Genomic DNA, 16,555 nt, shown 5'->3' on the forward strand with positions numbered 1-16,555 from the left:
AAGCACATTTTTACTTGAAGTTTCCGAGTTGTCTTGAAAGCACAATGTATCTTCTTCTTCTTCTTCTTCTTCTTCTTCCTCCTCTTCCTCTTCCTCTTCCTCTTCTTCTTTGGCGTTTAACGGCGGTTGGCATCCAATATGTTGCATTATCGCCCCCAACTGGACTATAATATAAATCCATTATACTTTGTGAAACAAAATGGGAAAAGGGGAAAAGGAAAAACTAAAAACATGTCTCTTCTCTTCTCTTCTCTTCTCTTCTCTTCTCTTCTCTTCTCCAAGTGGAATGCCACATATGTGCATGGGAGGAGTCCACGTGAGACATCGTCGACTTCAAACATTTGATTCGTTTGGAAAAATGTACATAATCGTTTCTGTTCCATCCACATAAATCTGATTGGTCACTTGAAAACACTTTCTCCACACCCATAGGCCCAGAGATGTCATGGGGGGCTGGGAATATATCCCTCCGCCCACACTGTCTTTGTTATTGTTGGTACTGGGGCTTTTGGTGGCGCTACAACGCAGAAGACAGCCATCTAGCCTGGTATCCCGTCGCAGCAGCAAAATCACTTTATCAGCGGAGGAGAGTGAATCTGCGACGGCGAAGGGGAGCAAGGATTCACGGACTCAATCATGGCTACCGAAACGACATCGTCCTGCACTGGCTCCAATTTACTGCAGCCCATAAGCGAGATAATCAATCTTCCGCTAGACCAGGTAAAAGTTGTGTATTTAAATTGGTTTCTATCTCCTTGGCATTGACTTGTTACTGAATGAAGTATGGTTTCGGTAGGAAGTGGTGAGCTACATTGTAGCTAGCCCTTGATCAGAATGCCGCCTAGTTTTCGAGAGCTACATTGTAGCGTGCTAGCTGAAATAACATGATTGAATACCGTCTTAATCAGAAAGTCAGAGACTTGATTCACTAGAGATTGTTGCATTATTGTAACATTTCTTAGACCTACTAATATTTTTTTTTACATTTTTGAAGCGGTTGGAGAATTGGTTAGTTTTACCTAATCGCGTATTACTGAATGTTTTGGATTGTCAACTGTATAATAATGTTACATAGGCCTTGCTTATTGAAAGTTCCATTCATTCAACACTATTTCCAGCTTGGCTGCGTCACTGTTGTTGCGAAACTTGTAGCTTAACCACTCAATTTTTTCGATCAGACAAAGCGGGTGATGAACGTCTACAAAGAAAAATCCTCTCAACCGAGTAGGCCTAATTCGTCATCCCTTTAATCAATTAAATTGATACAATGTTTCCTGGCTAATCGCTTCTCATTTTAATGCGATTAGACTACCACCATTAGTGTCAGACTGTGCTGACGTAGCCCACCAATTGTGTAACAAGGTGTGGTCCATTGATAACTATTGCAATATGGGCCTATAAATCAAACAGTATAGTGAGTGGTTGTTTTGACGTTGGACTCAAACACACACACTAACAGCTGGCCTCACTGCTCCTCAGCTGTGTCACTGGGATGTCTCTTTTGATGGAGCTGCTTGCTCATCATAGTGCATGTTGAGAAAAATAAAGTCCCTCTGCAACCATATCAAACTGTATCCTCCAGAGATCCCAAGGAGTTGTGTACAGCAGCATCTACCTCTCTGACCGCTTAGCCTGCTGGGTAAATTATAAACAGTCACTATGAACAACTGCTTCAGAACCCATCCACCTGAAAAAACACCAAGTTAGTCCCTCCAAACATCACCCCCTTGTTTCTAATGATCAGCTTTCATCTGTTCATCTGTTTCATTTCAGTATTGTAGCAAATTGATGTTTGTTTGGGGATGGGGACAGTAACCCAATTCTGTTTCAAAGCTCAATATGAACACTCCTCGTGTCCTGTTGCTATCACTATGAAATTGTCCCCTACAACGGAGCAGCTGTGGGAAAATGGATTTTGCTCATAAAATGGAGCAATTATTTTTCGCTGCTGTTTTGTCCATATTGTCACACTGCTTGTTTGCGTTCTGGTTTTATACAACCTCTGGTGGACAGATCGATGGACGTTTTCGCAACCACCTGCATTTCATGGCGCCCGTATATTCTTCCTGTCTCGTCTTATCTCTCTGGGATCGCATATTTACAAACTAGGAGTATTCTGCTCAACAAACACTTTTACCTCAGTCCCACTCAGCTGGGAGAAAAAGGCTACTTGAGTGACTCATTCTAACGTTCCCTATGGAACAACAGGGAGCTTTGTCCTGGCATACTTAAAAGCCTTCAGGTCGTGGGAGTTTATCTGCAAAGAGCATGAGCGGAATCTGCCAACAGATTGTCCACATCAGGTGAAGAGAGTTTGGCCATTGCAGTTTCAACCAAAAGGCAAGACCACATCATGCAATGGAATACAGGGAGAAACATGGTGTCCAGCTCTAAAGTTGTCACTCTCTACATAACCTATGACTGGTGGTCTATATTACCTCAGATGTCTAAGGCCCAAATATTCAGCGTCTCTTGATCTACTACTCCCTACTGCATGTGCAGACAGGAATGTTCCTCAAATTGCTACCTCAGTTCCCAGCCTCACACGGCTAGTATTCAGGTGGTAGCCTAACTCAGAAAACTGCAAGCTTGACAACTATGGCTCATTGCCTCCTATTTGAGAGGTCGCTTTGTGACCTACAGTTGACCCATGTTTTCTACTTCACCTAACTTGCATAATGGAGTTGGGTGTGACAGTGTGATGCCTGTTTAAGTGCCAGTCACCACCCTGAATATAGCCTTGCATGCCCTCTCATGGGTAGGAAAAAGGAGAGGTTTGTATTTGCGTGCCTGTGCACATGTATGGGCACTGTATGTTCCCTATGGGACTGGGCGCCTGTGTTGGTTCTATAATGGGCGTAACAGTTCTCTTGGTGTAGACCTACTGTGATATTGGCCCTCCACATGCACTGCCTTGCCCCTTCTTTTCTTCTGTACACACCCCTTTCACTCACGCTGTGGCAGGATTGTGTGGGACTTGTTATAGCATGCCTGCAGGTTGAGATACTCTTGGTAATTTGATCACCTGTCTGGCTTTAAAGTCTTTGTTCTAGCTTGTTGTTGCCAACATGATTACCCTAGTTCTATGCTTAGTCAAACATATTAGTAGCCTGGGGGTTTCTTGTAGCCCCATTGGTGGAAGAAGGCAAGGCCTATATCATGGCATTTCGTCACTGCACAAGTTGCCATCCAGTGCAACGTAGCATTGACCATTGCCTGGGGGCCAGGAGTGACCCATGAGTGTCACTGGAATTCCAGTGCATCCAGGCATGACTACAGCTCTACACTGTCTGTACAAAACATTAAGAACACCTGCTCTTTCATAGACTGACCAGGGTGAAAGCTATCCCTTATTGATGTCACTTAATAGGAAAGTGTTCTTAATGTTTCGGACACTCTGTGTATAATGACATGAGCTGACTCTGGCAACACTGTCATTTGACCACAAGCCTAATCCCGTGCTGTGACTTAAAGCGGCAATCGGCAGTTGAAACACTAAACAAAGCATTCTCCCTGCCCCTGTAACCACTCTCAAATGTATAGACCGAACTATGGATGCATGGACTGACCATCCATGATATCAAAATTATAGTTTAACAATGTTTTGAGGCTATATAGTATTTGTTTACTTTGCTTTACTCCCATGTTGGTAAAACATACTTATATTTTGGGTTCTGATGGGGTAGGACAATGGATCTAAGCTCATGAAGCATTTATAAATTATCTTGTTCAAGAATCAATGGGTGCATACTGCATCTTTAAGTCCAAAAATGGATGTAGCATCTGCAGTTGGCCCTTTTAAATCACATTTACAATCCAAACCCTGCATTCATTAATAGGGTCATTATAGTTGTGGTTTCAGTTTTTTCCATATTCGCCCATCTGCTGTAATAACTGGTGCAAATAGCATTAGTGTGGACTTGGTTTTAAAATGGAAGCCTTGTCTGATTTTGTTGTGAATGCACTGTCTGTAGATTGTCATGTCTGCAGTGTATTTTAAATATAAATAAACTGCATGGCTTGACTGAACCGGGCCTCTCGCTCCTTCGTCTTTGTCAAACATCAGCATGACTACATTCCAAATAGAGAGCGAGGGGGAGGAGAGAGAAGGAAAACTCCCAGTGAATGTTTTGGCACCTTTCGTGTGAAAATCAGTGAAGTGTAATCATGACACATTCAGTTCAGAAGTTGCAGAGAAGGCTCCAAATGTGTCAGTTGAATGTCATACAGCAAAGTACATAGAGCTGCCATTATTGGTAACACAACAGCTTTTGTTATAGTAAATGATAGAGTAAATAAAAAATTACATTTTCCCTCTTCTTTATCAACCCTTCCATGTCCCTCCCTGACAGTCTAGTTTTAACATGATAGTTGAAAGTAGTGGAAAATGTGGACACTGATGTCCTTAACCACAGTACAAGGCCAGGCTTAAAGGCTTTTGTTGGCTCTCAAATATACTCTGCCCAGCCTATTGTTTTTCAAATTAAATTCTAAGCCTCAGCAGAACATCAACGCTCCAAGGCAGTGCTTTACTCTTAAGACTTCATAGCATATCAATGCTCAGCCTGAACTTGAAGTAGCAACCATACTTTTCTTCTGCAGCAAAGCACATGATGTACCAATGACCCTTCATATTGTATGTTCACAAAGCGTTCACTGATGAAGAACTGCTCCGCTCTGTAATTTATTGGATTACAGTTTGTCACAGTATGTTGTTTCATATCTCTGTAAGACTATCACTCTTTTGTTGCTGCTGTGCTTTTCATGGGCCTACAGTGATGTCACTTCCCTCTGGTTTGTAAAGTAATTGAGGAAGGATGGTTGCTAGTCCCTTAGCCCCCTAGTGATGGCTCCGGGAGTACAAGGCTAAGCTCTGATTTCTCAGTGGAGGCTCATTCCCTTTCCCTCGCTCTCTAATTGGTGCACCTCAGGGGAGTGTATTCGTTCCAATATATTTTTTTTGTGGCTGCTTACTTGCGTGCAGTGCTGCATACGTACCTCAGCACAATGATGAACCAGTGTGATTTCTACAGGGATATGGGTAGTGGAGGTCATAAAATAAGAGCTTTACAGAGTCTTTAGAAGTTTGATTATCAAACTAATAGCCCAAACCTTAACATGGTTTAACTATTGCCCCAGGTCCTGCTTTAATTTGGTTATAATTCTAATATTGAATTAGTGTTCACTAGAAGCTTGAAAACACTATCAACTGTTCAATTGGGGTTTATTTACATTTCAGTAAGTCAATGCAAACTTTGTAAAACTACAAAAAGGAGCAGGCACCCCCCTCTCAGTATTACTGGTCACTACTCCAAACCCTCTGGGTATTACTGGTCACTACTCCAAACCCTCTGGGTATTACTGGTCACTACTCCAAAGGCCAATCACTCTTTTTACTCTGAGCAAATCTCATATCGCTCTCAGAGCATTCAATTGGGAATGAAGTTAAATGACCAGTATTGATCAGATTTGGGCACATTACGTAAGAGGGAGATAATGTTTGTTCTTGTGTCGGAACTCGTTGGTCAGGGCTTGCCTTCATGTTTCCTGGCTTGGTGATTCTGCTTACATGCTACCTTTTGAAAGGTCGGACTGACCACAAAAGCTGACTGACTGTTCTCCAGCCAGAGATTAACTTTTTCATTCAGGCCTAGATTTAGAATGTAGTCTTAGAAAATGCCTTTTTAGTAATCTCTAATCAGCAAAGAAACTGGAATGCAATATGTCTGACATTTGCTGTGATAATTGTGGATTAACATGACCTATATTACATGAATGCAATGATTTGTTTATTTCTTCCACCATTTATTATGTAGCTGAACAACCTGGTTTCAGGGCATTTTGTATTATTCTGTACGTAAATCCGAGACACTCCATTTAGTATGTTACGTTTCGTATGATATGTTACGAATTTGCTAAACATACAATATGTTATGAATTTGTAAAATGTTTGTCACGAATTCTAGCTAGGTGGCTAACGTTAGCTAGGCTAGGGGTAAGTAGTTAAGGTTAGAGTTAAGTTTAGGAGTTAGGTTAACCCTTTGACAAGTACGAACACATGGGTGTGATCATGCTATAGTGGTCACTGCAGCGTATGCTCAAACCTGTGTGATTAGAACGTCCAGTTACGATTGACGCAACAGTCAGCGTTTGAGCTGGTCACACTTTTTTCACAGAAACATTTTGCACAAACAGTCTTTACAACATTTATGTCCTCAATGTGAGCAGTTTATTTTTGGATGCAATGTTCTGACATTCACAGAAGTGGTGACAGCATAACTCAATCATCCAAACCGGAAAATGTAGGCTACATTAGTCCTAGCGCTGAGGGAAGAGTGAACTTACAAAAGCGGTCATATTTAGCTAACTCTCGGCTGACAGAAACCATAATATGAATTAGCTAATAGCAATTGCTATTTACAATTAATCACATCACAGGTGAGCTCACCAGTGATCAAAATAATTGAGTAAAACACTCTCTAAAAGTCTAAAGTAATCAGACGATGGGTAGTTTATGTGCGCCGCCATGTTTCTTTTTTAGTGTCAACCAAAGATAAGAGGTGACAAGATGAGTTGGGTCTGTTTGCAGTATGCATGTTGAAGGGGGTGTGTCTACCATCATTCCCTTCCAGAAGTTTACTCGAAAGACGAGTGAACAATCCCAATCACCTCGTTTTGATATAACATATTTGGTCTGACAGACGTTTACATGACAACCACAAAGCGTTGTATGACATCAACAAACATACCACCACTCATAGCAAGAATCGGAATGCATGATTTGTCACCAGTACTTGAAAACGTGAATAAAACAGTAAATACATTATGCTCCATACATGCATACGATGTGCTACAGTAGAAACAATAACACGATATACAGAAACGATAATGTAATAAGGCACTCACCTTGATAGGAACGCACACATGTCTAAAGTTATTATTAGTAAGGAAAACAACAATGAAGACAATGCGGGCGCCAGCTGGAAAATGTGCCAGGGGTGAAAAAGTTTGCAAGTTTTGTTCTGACTGGAGATGCACAAATGTCTGCATACTTGATCTGGGGAAACACTGGAAAAGTGTTTGGGCTCAGTAATGCCTCAAACGTAAATCGTCCGTAACAGTTAAATGGTCTACTTCTATGTGAATTAATGAGGAGGCGGAACACACCTCAATAAAAACGGTTAAAAAATAATTAGAAATTGACAAGATGAAACACATCATATAGATAATTAGCAGGCAGCATGCCTTGGTTTGAGAGCAGCGCGGGTTAACTGTCCTGTTGCGTAACAATCACATTTTGGAACAGTGAGGGCATTCTGACATCACGCGCATAAAAAATACTCACGCTGGGACGACTGTTAGAGATATTTGGAACTCACACGTTAAAAGGTTTGGGGAAGCGTTAGCTGACATGCAAAGTAGCTAAAAAGTAGTAAGTCGTTAAAATGGCTAATTAGCTCAAATGCTAAAGTTGTCTGTGATGATACGAACTCGCAACCTTTGGTTGGGCTGAAGGGCAATATTTTGTGCTGCATTGAATATAGCTAACATGATTAGGTGGGTAGGAGAATAATTAGAGGGGAGTGCGGCTACCAAATTTACATGGGTCCAGAATGAACATGGACCCGTGTTGGTTTACATTTAAATTGGAATGGGCATGCTGTTTATTTAGTTACCCTCCAAGGTATTTACTATGCCCCTAACCTCCTCAGCTGTTGGAATGGCCTTCTGCATTAGTGTGTAGGGTGTCCACAGTGATCCTTCATGGCTCTCTGCCTGTAATGCCTCCTAAGTTTTATCGAGGTAGCAGTTCAGCTCTCAAGGAATCACTTGGCTGCTTCACATTTGACCGCTTAGCATAGTGTTAGCGTGCTAGTCAAAGGCTATGGAATTGAAACCCTCCCCAACTCCCCCCTCATGGGATTGTATTGCAAGCCACTGTCTAACAGAGACAGTTGATATGTAAAAAATGATATTCCATCTCATCTTCTATGATTTATTTATTGTCGAGAAACACCTGCCACAATTTGTCACTCACGACTTGGACTGTGAGTTTCAGACCATGTTTTAGCACCTCAAACTGCAAATCTGTCTCACTCCTGCCTTACGATTTATGCCAACCCAGCAGCAGTGCAGACCGTGTCTTTGTGTCTGGATCATAACTCATTTAGTGTTTACGTTATTGTCATCTTTTGGAGACATTAATAGCTCTGAAATACGAAGGCAACAACAGCAACTCTCCTTCTGCTGACTCCTCTACAAGTTTGACTCTGGATTTTAAGGAACTGCAAACTATGCTAAAGCCATATTAATATTCATGGTGCTGTGGCTGTGTTGTCATCCAAAACAGTTCCATCGAGGTAAATTGGCGACAACTAAGGTTTAAGATTCAGCTGATTCAGTCATTGTTAAGATTAAGACGGGCACGGCGAGGATGTCTGACAACTCTTCCAGGCTTTGGGTTTCGCATCGCCTCTATGCACCAATAAAAAGTCAATCTTCGTATTGATGCAGCATGGCCCTAAGTAGTACAACTTGCATTGTCATCAAAATACTTAGATTGATTCTACACAGCAAGCAAAAAAACGGAGGCGCTTGTGCCTTATGAAGTTTCTATTGATTCCATTCAGCCAGATCACCTCTGTAATAAATGGGTACATTCTCATTCCTTAAGGCGATGGAGAAATGAAATGCCAGAGTTATGGCCCTGGAGAAGACATGGTGACTCGGAGGTTTGGTATGTGATGGCAGATCTGTGGATAAACCTATGTAACATTAGCATATTAGCCTATTACATTAGATCGAGCTTTTATGTTCTAGCCTAACTTTTCTAGCAATTATCAAAGATACTCATTTAAACAATATTGTTAACCAGTTCCAATGATGGATATTAACGTGAATACACGGTAGCCTTGAAAGGTACCACTTCTTGATGAGTGATGTTGTATGGACCTCTCAGATATGAATGGTTAAATGCTTGTTCTCTACAACCCCTGGCCATGTGTTGCGGGCTAGTGCTAAAAGGTTGTCTGTTCCATTTCTATACACTTCGGCCTTCCCTTTGCCATGGCAAGGGGTATGCTAGCAACCGGCTTTATTGTGTTACCTGGCCGAGCGATATTGTACAGTTTCAGAATGTTTATTTCCCTGAATATGTTTTCATTTTCTCCACGAAACCTGAGTTGGATTATGTATGTTAACTCCAGTGCGTATGTCATGTCATCATTTGACTGGCTTTTGGGAGTTAAAACCATTTGACCCCTGACCTTTCGACATGCACGATGCGAAATACATAAGCTCTGCTTACTGATCCAGGATGAGCTAATTAGGCTACACTAATACCTAGAGGAAATCCAGTGAAACACTCACACATTGGTGGAATTGAAGAGACCTGTATGTTTTACAGTCAAAGATCCTCCCATGTATGACTTGCCTTCCAAGCATACTTTTGCAACTTCCAGCCCAGCTATAAAAAGGCCCAAATCTCCTCCTGACCTAACCTAGTCATCAGACTCTACTGTAAACCACTGTGACTTATGAATGTGGAAACTGAGGGCAAATGATGCCAAGAGGTCAAATCTATTGAGTTACAGTTGCCTATGGAGGCAGATTTTAGTCTGGTTTAAATAATATAGGCCTAAATTCACGTGTTGCTATTGTTGATGTTGTGTGCAGGTCTAGCTCTGTTCCTACCCTGATACTATCTCACTCTGCATGTAACTATTGAGGTATATTGTTTAGATGTTTCACAAGTTTGAGTAATTACGCAGTTGGAAAGTTGTCGGTTAAAGAGTAACAATATGGGTTTATCGTAGCAATGAAGTCATCTTGCTAGCATCGCTTTCTGGGAACGTTTACCCTCCAACACATGCCATTAAACAGCCATTCAGTGGGATTGCGCTGTCCTCCGCTGATGAACAAGACAACAATTTCACAATCACCGCCATTTCTCCTGAGGTTTAATTTTATGCACTGAAGGGTTTAATTTGTCAGCTGACATATACTCCCTCTGTGGAATAACCTTCAGCAAACTGCAATAGTTGCCAAACACATGGCAGTCAAGGCCTACACCTTGTTTATGATGGTGGTTGCTCTTCAGTGCTTGCTATGATTAAGGTAGCCAACTAAAAACACTGTATTAGGCTAATCAGATCATATCTCTTTCTTTATAAGGGAAGATTTTCTAATACTTTTTCTCCATCACTGGTAGAGGCTAGCCTATTTGTTTGGCTTGCTTGTGTACCTGTTCCATTTTGCCTGTATTTGTTTGAGATGTAGGCTAGGCTAATGTTATTTTGGCCAGTGTTACATTGTATTGTATGTGTGTTGCATTGGATATTAGTCATCTGAAGGCTAGTGTGAAATGGATACTATTGATGGGGTTTAACGCTAGTGATGTTGCCGATTTCACCAACCTCACGTCTTCATTCTTATTGAGGGAGCAGCTCTCATAGGGGTGCGGCTGTGTCCACATGGTATCCTAATGGACAGATAGCCAACGCGTTCACTCTGGCCAATAACATCGAGGGCTTCTTGGATGTGGTCCAGGGTAATTGATCCCAGTGTGTGGCTGAGGGTAATAGCTGTTCATTTAGGATGCTTAAAATGTCCGTCATGGTGCTTATTTGTTGTGACCACAAACCGAAATTAAACCTCTGCAGAGACAATGCACACTGATTTAAAAGGTCATTTCCCCACGTAGAGATAGAAAAAACGAGTGGCTGGCTGCTCAGAAAAGGTATCTTCTAGACAGTCCTTTCTTTGAACCCGACAAAGTCAACCTATGGAAATTCCCCAACCAATGTCCCTTCACAGACAGGATTTTCAATGCCCTCACCTGATACAAGCAAATAGTTTCAAAGGTACAAACGGATGATCTATCATCTGACGATAGCCAAAAGCAGGCTAGCGGTCTGACTTGGATGCCTGCAAGGTCACAGAACGGGTGACAGGAAGCTGGTAACTGGAAACACTAAGGAGCATGAATTAAAGAAGAGAGAAAGGACTTTGGCTTCTGAGAACATAAGGGAGAAAGGAAGCAAGGTCTTTTAGGGTGTAAACGCTGCACCCCCCAAAAATATCTTGACCGTCAGGGGTGAGTGATTTCAAAGCCATTTTACATGTCTACTACTGAGCTAGCGTTGCGAAAGCGCACACGTTTGAACTTTCTGTACTGATTTAATGGTTACAAAAGGATTGTGACTAAGGCTGTGTGTCTGAATAAAAAGAGAACAGTGAAAGTTGGGTTACATATTTCAAACATTAACACCCAAGTGCAGGCTTTCCCTCAGTGTTGTGTGAATTGAAAGGGGAGACGGTCAGCCCATTCCTCAGTCTCCCCACCCAAGGGTGGTCACATGACACATTACAAACCTTTGAGTCACTGCCTCCACACTACGCCCCTGACTTACAATGTCCGAAGACAAACCCCTCTGCAGCACTGCCAAGAGGCAATCAGCTGGTTTCCTAAAGCCAGTGTCACTGAAGGGGCCCATTGGTGTTTTTTTACTGGAGGCAATGACTTGGGCTCACACCCAGGCATCGACCATGGCTGTCACCCAGGCACAGCTGAGGTGAGTCAGGCTCCATGGTCTCTCTCCAAAAGCCTGAGAGGTGGATTCTAGACTATTCCTGGATAAACTTGCCCTCACCCAGGATAAATGGAGCTCTCAGGGAAACATATTTTAACAAGTGTGTTAGCAAAGACCTGAGCTGTCATTCCACTGTAAGCACACCACTCAAAATGTGGTGTCGAGTTACGTGTACCTAGCCTACAGTACATGTCCAGGAGCCATTTGCCACTATATACTTGTTAAAACAGGCTTCTTTGTCAACTGCTTCCTGACCTCCGGCTATGTTTGGTTCCATAATTGCCTATGGATTTACATGATCATTACAATGTACACAATGACATCAGTGTACTGGTACAGCAGTTGGAAGTAATATGTAACGAGACGTACTCACACTGTAGTTAGAGTTTTCTACTCTGAGCTACTTGGGTCGGGACTGCTGCAGCACACTCCAAGCAACAGGACAACAGAGAAATAAACGTCAATATAAAACTATTGGCTATTTGGACTGATGCCAGAACCATCCATGATCCTATTAGTCTGTGTCACATGATCCCTGACGAAATGGAACACCTCACTCCTGCGCTAGCTGACAGCCCCTGAGAGGACTGCATCGGTGCCAATAAGTCATATTAGCTACATAAGTAAGTCAGTGGGGCTGAGAGTTATGCGCATACCTCTGGAGTCATCAAACAATGGCCATTTGAGAAAGGAAAATAGTATGCAGGGCACAGATTGGAGAAACAAAGGCACATTCACTGAGTACACAGAAACACTGTACAGCTGTGGATTTAGACAATGCTTATCACTGTACGTTGGGCTTACACAAACAAACAAATTGTCCATTCGGCTGTGCAGGGAGGAGCAGGGCAGTGTGGATGGCAGGACGTACTATGTAAGGTAGTATCTCCGGTAAGGCAATGTGCTGGCTGGCTGTGTGCTGGCAACCCTGTGGGGAATACCTGATGATCGTCTGGCTATTAATAGCCTGTCCCGGGCCGTAGAACTTGCCTGTGATCAGTGGATCAGCACAGAGATGAGAACACCGCGGTCAGTGTGTGTGTGCCAGCGGTCCTTTTCTTGTCCTGGCGAGAGGTCATTTTAAAGGAGAGGATGGAGCTCTGTGCTACACGTCACATTTCTCATTTCCATTCAGCATTACACTACCTCAAACTATCACCTTTTTTTTTTCAGGAGCACATGCATAGCAAACTGTCGGAATACATTCAAATGTAGGCTGTTCACATTTGCCTGACAATTTGTCAGTCTGGGTTTGTCCCGCTTAATGCTTTTTGTTGATAAGAATACATTGTACCCTCACAGTGAGTACACTTTTGTTGCATTGAACATAGACCAAGGCTGTGCCTCTCTCATTGCTGATGAAATCCTGATTGTCAGGGTCTGCCTTGGAGAGGCAGACGTCGCTTCTCTCTGCTCTTACCCAAAGCTGAGCCATGGCATAAGCCAAGCCCTTGTCTGGCTGCAGTGTGTGCATCTGTGTCTGCGTGTGAGTGGCATGTTGTTTGATGTTTAACCGGAGCAGACATACCACCCCCGCCTCTCCTCTCTTTTTCTGTGTCTCTGGCTCTCTTTCCCCTCTGCTAGGGGGAAGAGGAGAGAAGTGTGGATGGGGAGATGAAAGTTGAAAACATGCTGTCTTAAAGTGGGGGGCAGGGGTGTTGGCCTTGAAGGAGGCTGTTATTTGGTTTGAGAGTTGGACTACTAAGTTTATAATACATTTTTATGGCCAATAGTATGTGGAAAGGTGTGGCCCTTCCTTGTCTTTGATACTGAAATAGGAATTCAGGGCTTTCTGCGTCATCACAGCACCAGTCGTGTAGGCCTAGTGTACAGTACTACTTCATTCATCTAGTATGAGTTGTCTAAGTGAGTGCCTGAGAGCATACTTCCCTGAAGCTCCTGGGAGAGTGGATGAGCTCGAATAGGCCCATATGGAGACAGAGCCCCCCTGTGGTCCAGCACTATGAAAAGGCCAACTATGATCTTTCCAGGGGTGACTGCTGTGACACGGCCGTGTGGCTCCTGCTGATTCCGGTATGTGTTTCCAAACACAGCCTTATTGGCTATTTACCAAGGAACACAATTGAAGAGGTTCAGGCAGATATCTCTCCCTCAAAAGCTCTTGCAGGGGGATATTGCTAATGTCATTTTGTAATGTGCTGTGTTTTAAATAAACTATTTATTTGAAGAATTAACCTCAAGTAAACACTGTCAAGGTTTGTTCTGTTTCAGTGACAAGGTAGCTTACGTCCTTGGCCTCAGTGTTACGCTGAAACACATCCCCTGTTCACAACAGTGACTTTAATGTAGTCATAATATGCATCTCGCACTCCAGTTGACTGATGCCCAAGGAGATGTATGAAGATTAGTATTCAAACCGGTCCTCTTCTCTCAAATCTTGTTCCTCCCTCTCCATCTCACGACTTTCATTTATTTACGCTCACCTTCATCAGCTGATGTTCTAGATGTGGATCTATGGACCCGCCAACTTTGCTTTTTTTCCACTGAAAAATAGCAAAACGCTAATGAGTGACGAGGCAATTTTTATCATCCCCCGACTCTTTCTGAAGGGAGTTAGGCCAGAATGAAAGTAGTGCTCCTTCAAAGAGATTATTTCTGGGCTGTGGGCTTCTAATCTTGGGAGTGTGTGCGAAGGCAGCACTATTCTGGGTTTAATGTAGCCACATATGAGTGTGTTTCTAAAGATATGCTGCTGGTAGTGATGTCATGGTTATGCAAGGAGAATGCAGGCATTCAGTCAGATGAGTCTGCCGTGTGTGGGTGGTACATAGATGTTTTACACAGGTCTCTCATATCACCTGTAAAACTTGGAAACTTCCTCTAGACTTTTCCCCTGCCCTCTGTACCGACAAGCTCTCTGGGAGGGAAGACACACACACTCTTCCTCATTATTCTACCCAACCGTTTGAATTTTGCGGGCCTTGCAGTGTTTAGCATTGAATGACCTCGCACAATGAGAGAGACTTGGAGAGGAGATCCGATACAGGAACACCCGGAACTCTGCCATATCTGATCCTTTCCAGTGACACCAGGGCCTCCTGGCACCTTTTCGAGTCATAGATATGATACCGTGCATTGGCACCGAGGCAGCACTCTCCTCTCCTGTCACCACCATATTGCCCTGTCAGCTCTTATACGCTGCTTCTTTCCCTGCTCGTTGCTTGGATGCAAGTTGCATGAGAGCTCCTCCTTTGCACTATTAAAATCCACATGTGGTGCATAGGCCTACACTGAGCGGTGGGCAAAGAAAGCTAGGATTGTTTGCTATTCCTAACAAGGCCAGCTGCTGCCTAGTCATAAAAGCATGCCCTAGAAGGCGTCGGCCGCTGAATGACTTATGAATGCCGAATGTGGGTAAAGCTGTGTGGCGGCCATTGTTAGCCATTGTCCTTTCTGGCATTTGGACAGTGCCAGGCCTTTCCTGGATCTTTCTGTTTATGTGGCTAATTGCAACTGTGGTCTCCATAGCAAAGACAAAACATCCTGCAGATTTTGGAGACAATTGTGCTGCTTCCAGAATGAGTTGTTTCCTTTGACCCTGCTTTGTTGGGAATGACTGTATTCTAGAGTTGCAGGCCTCAGCGATCTGTTTTTGATGACGTTTGACCGGCAACCAGTCAGCCCAAACTGCATAGTTCACATTGTTTCCCCATAGAGAAGTATTCCGTCTTGCTGACTGTAATGCGATCGGGGAGATGTGTGTTCGCATTATTGTTCAAGGCAGATCAAGTAACCCAGAGGTTTTGTAATAGCAGAGACGCTTTGTTAAATGCTTCAGTTTTCCCCCTTCATAAGTACTTTGTACACCAAGATTTGTCATTCATCTCACACTGAACAGTGCCGTGCCCTTTCAGATTTCTATTTTTGCATATTTTTGTTACTGAATGTTGTCAGATCTTCAACCAAAACCTTAGATTAGATAAAGAGAACCTGAGTTTACAAAGAAAATGCAATGTTTGGTTTTCGCCAGACCCATCTTGTCCAGAAAGTTGACTCAAGTTTGCCAGGAAGCACCTGAGTGATCATCAAGACTGTGATGATGATGAGTCAAAAGTAGTCAAAAGTATAACTTTTTGGACGACATGGGGCCCGTTATGCCTGGCGAAAACCAAACATTGCATTCCACAGTAAGAACCTTATACCAACGGTCAAGCATGGGGATGGTAGTAGTGTGATGGTTTGGGAATGCTTTGCTGCCTCAGGACCTGGACGACTTGCCTTAATAGAAGGAGCCATGAATTCTGCTCTGTATCAGAGTATTCTACAGGAGAATGTCAGGTCATCCGTCTGTGAGCTGAAGTTGGTCATGCAGCAGGACGATCCAAAACACACAATCAAGTCTACACGAAAATGGCTAAAAAGCAACAAATTTGAAGTTTTGGAATGGCCTAGTTAAAGTCTGTTGCCAAAGCTTTTCTTTGAAGGAATTCACCTGACATCGAGATATGAGGTGTCCTTTCTCAAAGTTCGGCAGAACAGTGCTTTTGGAAAGTGTTGAGACTGTGACTGAACGTTCACGTGACACCTGTACGCAGAAAAGTTCAAGTACTATATGCATAGAAACAGAGAAGGGATATATCTGCCAGGTAGTGAAGTGACAGTCAACTCCAAGTGATGAAGACACTGCTTGGCTCCTTGCTTGTTGTCCCCAGGAACTAGGGATTCTGAGAACCCGTCATAAGATCCTTATAATGAGACCAATGACTATCCTCGCCATCTTTCTTCTCTGCTGTCCAGACCAGCTAGATCTGTTCTAACCATTTGTCTCACTCATCTCCATGCCTTCCTGGCATGCTGGTTAATTGACAAATAACCTTACGAGCCAAGATAATTAGCCTAATCAAGGCTATCTTTAGCATTACCACCGTTTTAAAGAACGTCCTCATAATCCACTGTGATTGCCAAGACGACAGTTAGGCCTACAACATCAGATAAAAAGGCAA

At 43.0% G+C, this 16,555-nt stretch overlaps 1 protein-coding gene across 1 annotated transcript in view; it reads left to right on the forward strand.

Moving 5' to 3' along the window:
- The first annotated feature begins 511 nt into the window (after nucleotides 1–511).
- mboat2a (membrane bound O-acyltransferase domain containing 2a) overlaps nucleotides 512–16,555 on the forward strand; it is a 74,263-nt gene continuing 58,219 nt past the window's right edge. The window contains exon 1 of the mRNA XM_041855484.2: nucleotides 512–720. Within this exon, the coding sequence (XP_041711418.1) occupies nucleotides 637–720 (84 nt within the window). The 5' untranslated portion in view covers nucleotides 512–636. The remainder of the gene's footprint in view (nucleotides 721–16,555) is intronic.

Source organism: Coregonus clupeaformis, chromosome 29, assembly GCF_020615455.1.
Source record: "Coregonus clupeaformis isolate EN_2021a chromosome 29, ASM2061545v1, whole genome shotgun sequence".
NCBI classification, from domain to species: Eukaryota; Metazoa; Chordata; class Actinopteri; order Salmoniformes; family Salmonidae; genus Coregonus; species Coregonus clupeaformis.